Source organism: Morus notabilis, unplaced genomic scaffold (genome assembly GCF_000414095.1).
Source record: "Morus notabilis unplaced genomic scaffold, ASM41409v2 Scaffold539, whole genome shotgun sequence".
In the NCBI taxonomy this organism is placed as follows: domain Eukaryota; kingdom Viridiplantae; phylum Streptophyta; class Magnoliopsida; order Rosales; family Moraceae; genus Morus; species Morus notabilis.
The window spans coordinates 216564-224571 of record NW_010360293.1 but is presented as its reverse complement, the minus strand read 5'-3'; the positions used below and the strand labels follow the sequence as shown (position 1 = coordinate 224571).

Sequence of the window (8008 nt, the reverse complement as noted above, 5' to 3'; positions counted from 1 at the left end):
ATATATATATATATATATACCTGGAGCAATATAGCCATATGAGCCAGCGATGGCAGACATGCACTCTGATGTTCCATTATCTTGCAAAAACTTGGCCAATCCAAAATCTGCGACATGAGCCTCATAATCAGAGTTGAGCAAAATGTTGTTGGACTTAACATCTCTGTGGAGAATTAGAGGAGAACAATCATGGTGCAAATAGCTGAGCCCTTTCGCTGCTTCAATGGCTATTTTCAGCCTAGTTTCCCACTTGAGATAACCACCTCCTTTTCCATGCAGAACTTCTCCTAAACTCCCATTTTGCATGTACTCATAAACGAGCAAATTGGTCTCTCTATTGGAGCAGAAAGCTAGCAATCTAACAATGTTTCTGTGCCTGATTTTGCCAAGTGTTTGAATCTCCGCTGATAAGCCATTGTCATGATAAGAGCCTTTGTTTATTCGCAACAGCTTCTTCACTGCTACTTGTTCTCCATTCGGCATTGTTCCTCGATACACAATCCCGGCCCCACCTCTCCCTATCTCGTTGTTGTCCTTTATGCATTCCAGGATGTCCTGGCTTCTGAATTCTAGCTTCTGGAACGCGGTGAGCCTCCATTTGCTGCCACCATTTCTCGACTTCCTCGTCTTGATGACCGCAAAAGTCGTGAAAATAAACGAACACACCAAGAGTCCCAAGGCGAAAATGAGCTTGAACTTTGCAGACACATGAGGCTTGGTATCGTTTTCGTTGTGACCATCCCGTCGGGAGGATGACGTGCGGTTGCATATTGAGGCTCCCGAACCGCAGAGCTCAGGGTTACCGATAAAAGATGTGGAGTTGAAGTAGAGATATTGGCCAGTTTGGGGTATTAAACCGGACAAGTTGTTGTAAGCGAAATCCGCTGAAGTTAAGCTCTTCAACGATCCAATTTCCTTGGGAAGGCCTTGGCTTAAGTGGTTCCATGAGACGTTGAGGTAGTTTAGAATGTGAATTTGCGCAATCTGAACCGGGATCGGGCCTGAAAGTTGGTTTTGGCTCAAATCTAAATAATTCAACAAGACGCAATTTCCTATTGTGGGAGGGATTCTGCCTGAGAATTTGTTCCTACTGAGATCCAATTTCAGGACACTTTTCAACCGGCCTATGTCCGATGGGATTTCACCGGTGAATCGATTTCCACTCAATAGGACATTCTGCAGGCTAGTGAAATTGCCAATAGAGGCAGGAATCGAACCGAATAAGCGATTGATAGACAAATTAAGCAGCGAAAGTTTTGAGGGTACCTTAATTTTCACTTGCTCAAGTTGTCCACTAAGATAGTTGTTCTGTAGCTCCACGAGTAATAGCTGAGGCAAGTACAGAAAACCATTTGGCAAAGCTCCTGTCAAATAGTTCTGCCCCAGCCGTACTCTTACAAGCGTGTCACATCGGCCAAGATCATCCGGTAACGGCCCGAACAGGAAATTGTGCTGCAGAATCAAAATCTCCAGCTTTCTTCCAGAGCACAGAGACTTAGGAATCATCCCGGTGAGCTTATTGGTTGACAAATCGAACTCGGTCAGGTTACCATTTTGGCCAAGCTTTGAAGGGATTGTGCCGGTGAAATTGTTCTGCCAAAGCTTGAAAACTTTCAAGCTAGGTAGCTCAGCAATGGAATGCGGGATCTCACCATGAAACTTGTTCATGAACAAGTTCAAGAGGGTAAGCTCCGTAAATCCCGAGAAATCAATCGGGATCTCTCCTGTCAATTCGTTGTTCGAAAGATCGAATATTCTCACCCTGCTCAAATTGCTGAATTGGGAAGGAATGGTCCCACTGAGCTCATTTGTTTGCAGGTAGAGAGTGTCAAGCTTGTTAAGATTCCCAAGTTCTTCAGGTATTGTACCCTCCAAACTACAATTGGCAAGGTCTAAATGGAACAGATTGATCAGCTTACCAAGCTCAGGCGGAATCCCGCCGTCGAAATCATTGTAATAGCCCAAGTAAAGCTGCTGAAGGCTTGTGAGATTACCAAGCTCACTTGGTATGAAACCTCTCAGATCATTCCCTCCAAGGTGAAGATAGTTGAGCTGCTTCATACTTCCATAGCCCCTCGGGATCGACCCCGAAAAGTAGTTCCCGCCAAAGTTCAAGTAATTCAACTTGGGAAGCTCCGTGACGCCTAAAGGAAGCGAGCCATTGAAGTTGTTGTCATAGGCATCAAGAACAGAAAGTTGTCTTAACTTGGAGAAATCCCAGTTTAGTTCACCACTAAACTGGTTGTTAGACATGTTGAGGAACCGGAGCCTTTGTAGGTTGTGAATTTGGTTCGGAAAATCGCCGGAGAAAACGTTGTCGTTGAGTGAGAGGCTGACAAGTGTTCGTAGCTGCGTGATGGCGGGCGAGAGTGACCCGGAGATGTTCGAAGAGGATATGTCAATTGAAACGACTGATCTGTTGTTCTTGTCACACTGGATTCCAGGCCAAGAGCAAAAGAAAGAGTGGTTTGACACTTGCCAGGCATCAAAAGAAGTGTTGGAGGTTTGAAAAGATTGTTTAAGAGAGACAAGGATTGAAGCTTGGCTATTGAGAGAAAGATTGTGTGAAGAAGAAACAGAGTAAAAGCAAGAAATAAAGAAAAACACGAGAGTTATGAGATGATGATGATAAAAGATTAACTTCATGGTTGAAGAGTAGAAAATACAATCTGTTCTAGTTCAAAGAAAAGATGGGTTTGGTTCTATGAAAACCAATTGGTTTTGTAAGAGTAAAGAAAAAGAGCCAACATTTTTTTTTTTTTTTTTGGTAAATGGTTTGGACATGCATATAGAAATGTGAGTTATACAAGGCAGAGTTCCTTATAATTAACAGCATCCAAAGTAACTCTCCCTATCTCTCTCTCTCTCTCTTTCTATCTCTATCTATATCTCTCCATCACAATATATTATGGATTCATCTTTAACTTTATGAAAAGGGAAAAAAGAAAGGGCCAAATAAATAAAAAAAGGGTTATGTTCTAACAAAAATATTGATAACAACAGACCGTTTGATCAACCAATGTTTATATACTTTTGCTTACTTTTGGTTTGGAGGTCAAAATTACGCAAGAGACCTCACTTTTGCTTTCTTTTGGAATGGAATACATTTCAAACAGAGTAAAAAAGGACATGAGATTTTGAATCTGAAACAGTTGAGGGTGAGGGGGTTTTAATCCGAATCACTTTCACTAATCCGGTTGTATAGTATAATTAGCTTTTTGGATCAACATAATATATCCAAAATCATACCTCACCAATCATGTTTATACCATTACGTAAGCATGATTCCACTATATTAGTGGATTTCTTCTATTTCATTTTATCATCATGTCACACTAATGAAAAGATGTAAAACACCACCTTAAAAAAATTTTAAAAAAAAACTTATTCATGAAAAAAAACAGAGAGAGAGAGAGAGAGAGAGAAAGAAGAATGTGAGAGTGTTGACATTAGTCAACGGAATAAATGAGTGTGTTTTGTCGTCCTTTTGCAGTTTAACAATAAAGAGTGATCAGCCAAGAACACATGAAATTAGGGCATTTATAAATAAATGAAATGCCTCCAATTGTTGTTGTGACTTTTTAGGTGGATTCCTTAGGTGAGGATGTGGGACTAAAGCGACTTTTTTTTTTGGCTGGGGATCGGAATAAGCCTAGCTAGTACCACTAGTACTGTTGTGGGATCACCGTTTTCCACCCCTTCTGGCTTTTAGACCACAACTTGAAAAAGCAAAAGCAAAATTTGATTTAACTTAAAAGAGAAGTTGGGAGAATCATCACTTTTATCTCTGTCCTACTTTCTCCTGTTGTGTACCTATTTGAATCTTTTGTTGCTTTCCCTTTTCTTTCTTTCTTTCTTTCTTTTTTCTTCTCCATATTTTTATTTGGACCTGGCTATATCCCTTCACTTTGTAAATGACTGAATCTGTCCTCCGTGTGCCATCATAATCTGCTGAAAGATTAATGTAATTCTCTTATATTAAGTCTTAACGGTTACTATTTTGATAATCAGAAGTCATTTTAAGCATATGACACTAAATGACTATCATGCACATATGCAATGAATAATTATATGAATAATATTGAAAAACACATGAATAAACGACTGTCGTACAAAGAGAAAGACGTTTTCACCCCCTCTCCCTCCCCCCCAAAAAAAAAACAAACTCGTATAAGGAACAAAATTTTTAGTAATTAATTAAATGAACAATATATAACTATGTGTATGGTTAACGTATGTCCTAATCAAACAAGACCATGTAGTTCTCATGATAAGTTACGTATCAGACAAGTTGGCCCCATTGACCCTTTCTCCAGTAACCTCTGAGGCTATTAGTACAGTTTCATTTCAGCTGAAAACAAGGACTTTAGGGGTTTAATGGCCGAGCAGAAGGATCACATTCACAGAACGTGAAAGTTAATGAAAGAGTACTAACAACCAGCCCTTTCTTTTTCTTTTTCATTTCTTTTCCTTGCGTTTCAGAAAAAGTATATCATAATCAAACAAGATAAATTTCTATGAGGGGCCTTTGCATCACGGAAGAAAGTTGATAGGGCATATCTAGAAAATAATGGCTGCACAATTTGCATGACACAAAACTTTTCTCTCCCTCCTTTAATAATCGAAGGATGTTTGGACAAAAAATGATTATTGGAATTTATTAACTATAGCGGCATGACTTCCGCTATAATTGATCAAAGAGAATCGCGATATGTGCCAATAAAGAAGGTATTGTTTTCATTTAAGCACTTAAAAAACGAGTCTTTGATCATTAATATGATCTTTTAAGGCAAAATGATCAGTTTAAAGTGTGAAAGTCAGTGAGAGAGCTTCTGAGAGTTTCACAAGAGTTTTGAGTTTTGGGGTTAGTGGTCTAATTTTTCACCGGGCTGTCGGCCTCCAAATCTCAACAGGAAAATTGTAGTGGTCACTAAAGACGTGTTGGTGCCAATGCAAGTGTGGGTAGCCACCAGAATGAAGCCGTTCAAAAGAAAGAGGCTGCCGATCTTTTGCCGTAGACCAAGGATGCATCCGCCGCGGGATCCCGTTGAAACTCTAGGAACTAGATTGTGGGAGGGAGGCGAAGAAGGTGCTCTGATGCGTATGTCAATCGCCGCGGGTCAGCGGAGGCACGTGTGCCCCAGCTGAGTTTCAAGTACTTTCGGTGCCACCTTGGGAGGCTTTTTTGGGCGCCATTTCATAAGTTCTTTTCAGATTTCAGATGCTAAGGGACTTGTTCTTGTTGCTTTGATATCTTTGATTTTCTCTAGTTTTTGTGTCAAAATTTCTATGATTGTAATAAGGTCGGTGGTTTCCCCACCTGACTTTCTTTTATTTTGTTATTAGAAGCTAGTTTTCAGTCATCGGCTTAAGGTCGTTTGTATGCTTTCTGATTGTGTGGACTTTTTGGTTCGGTTAGAATTTTTTCTATGTCGTATTGTTGATGTCCTCTCATTATAGGGGGTTAGTGATCTGTCTGTCCAGAGCTCGGAAGTCTATCTCAGTGGGTGGGATTTCTTCAATTAGAGCCTTAAATGTGTTTGTTATTAGTGTACCAAGGTTTTCTCCCGTTTTTGGGCCTCAGACGTGCGTCTGTGCCTTCAATGGGTTATTATCATTGTATCGGGTTGTATGTTTCTCAATTTTTGTTTAAATACAATTTCCTTCTTGAAAAAAAAAAAAAAAAAAAAAAAAAAAAAAAAAAAAAAAAAACTTTTAAAGTAAAGGTTAAAGTATTTTTAGAAGGACCGTCTCTCACCCTAACATGTGAGACACCATAATATGTGAAAGGAGAAGATTATAAAAGTAACATTTATTTAATATAATCAAAGATGGAGTTACACGGCTACCACACCTGATTTTTTTTCCTTTCATTTAAAATTTATCGCCTGCTCTTCAAAAAATACTAAATTATATATGTTTTTCATCCATAAAAATCTAAAATCATATACTCACCCTTTGTCATTTAATTTTGTGGCACGGCTTATGAAAAATGACGTTAAAAATATGCAACAACAAGAAATTTACTAATATCGTTGATAAGAATTACACATTTTCAAAGTCATTGATAAATAGAGCAATGTATTCCTCAATTTTACGTGTTTATAATTCGTGAAGGACGCAGATGAACCTTAGATGATTGGATTTTTAAAAGTATTGATCAGAAATAAGGTTAATTAGTGCCGCAGGCTTATCCGACTAGGTTGATCGGCAATTAGCCAATAGTATTACGTGGGACCAACAGCTTCCAAATCTGGTGATTTCTTAAAATAGGCCACAGATGATTTATTGAAAGCAAGGGTGATTGTTTCCATGCTTTGAAGACACATTTTTCCATGATAATTGAAATGGTAGTGCACCGCCCTGTTTTATGCAATATATGGCAATGGTCCATGGTTATCATCATCGTGATTAATATTCACGGAATCTTCTTCATTTTTTGGTCCCCTCTGAGGCATTAATTATTTGCATATTATCCATCCGATTAAATATTCAACCAATATCACTTCCAAGAATCTACCAAACATTGAACTCGCATGCCCATGAACGCATAGTCACTTTTTTATCCTTTTATGCTTTTAGTGTGTGCGTTTAGTTGGTAGATTCGTATCATGATTCGGATCATAATTCGTTACTCGTTATAATATTTTCTCTCATAAAAAATATACGTAAATCGAGAATAATTTTAAATCGTAATTCTAAATCTATGAATCAAACGTCTTTCGTGATCGCAACACGTACTTCATTTAGTAGCCCAAGTATGTAAAGATTATTGGTTTTTTAGTTATATATATAGTTATGAAATCTAATGTAAATCCAAACTCAGCACTCATTCAAGACCAAACTCACATCTAAAACGTGAGCAAGAAAACATGTGGGTTTTGTGACAAGAGCAATTGTATGGGTGAATTGTCGCATGGAGAATATGTCAATTCGCCGTACCACCAGATAAGGGTGGCCCATCCTAGGAAGCATAATGCTTCATTCGACCTAAGGTTGCAAATCTTAAGAGCTTGGAGTGAGAAAAGAACAAAAAAAAAAAAAAAAGGAGGATATATAAGAGCAGTGACGAAGTCATGATTTTTTGTCAAATAGGCTAATAACTACAACAGACATTTAAGAAAAAAATTTCAATCAATAAATACAATTTCTATGAAGATGTCTTTCTTGAAGTCTTTATTTATTAATTACAAAATTAATAAATACAATAGACGTTTAAGAATCAATGGTTTTTTATGTTTTAATTATTGTATAATACTTTATTATCTAGGCTATTGAAGATGTCTTTCATGTTTTAATTGTTGTAGAATACGTCTTTATTATGGAGACTATTGAAGATGTCTTTCTTGATGTACACAAACATATATTGTCACCCATCTGTTGATATTTCATTTCATTTTGTAGGCAATTCTTCAGAATATATAACTAGACAATCTATAACAATGACAATAATAATGGGTATAATTATTGCCAACCTCAAAAACTGATAAATTAGTAGATTACGCCTCGTTCGTTTCGTTGATTCGAGTTTAGAATTCGAGTTGAGATGTGATTTTATCTGAGAGCTTTTTACTGTAGTAAAAAAGTTAGATGTGACTGTTTGTGAGAGCCTTTTACTGTAGCAAAATTCGAATTCTAAACTCGAATCAGCGAAACGAACGAGGCTATGTCTCAACCATTTTTCTTACAAGACCACCAATACTTCTTTGTCCCAAAACACTACTCACCAGGAAAAAAAAAACCATTTAATAAACAATATATTTTTATAAAATCTAGTCAAAACATATTTTATAGGAGTTATGATTTTTACTGAAAAAGTCTTAATTAAATACAAAGTACCATCATGTTTAATTAATCTCATGCCATATCTTTACTATTTTATAAAAAATAAAAAAATAAAAAGTTTAATTTCTTTCCTTTTCAATCTGTCCTACACAAAGAAAGATCCCCCCAATTATCTTCCTTTATTCACCTAATGAGTTAAACTTCTTTCTTTACTTCTTATTTT

General features: G+C 37.3%; 1 protein-coding gene across 1 annotated transcript in view; it reads right to left on the bottom strand.

Annotated features, from left to right (window-relative positions):
- LOC21393188 (leucine-rich repeat receptor-like serine/threonine-protein kinase BAM3) overlaps positions 1–2852 on the bottom strand; it is a 5013-nt gene extending 2161 nt beyond the window's left edge. Inside the window, exon 1 of the mRNA XM_010096326.2 lies at positions 21–2852. Coding sequence (XP_010094628.1) covers positions 21–2646 — 2626 coding nt within the window. The 5' untranslated portion in view covers positions 2647–2852. The remainder of the gene's footprint in view (positions 1–20) is intronic.
- Positions 2853–8008: the final 5156 nt, after the last annotated feature.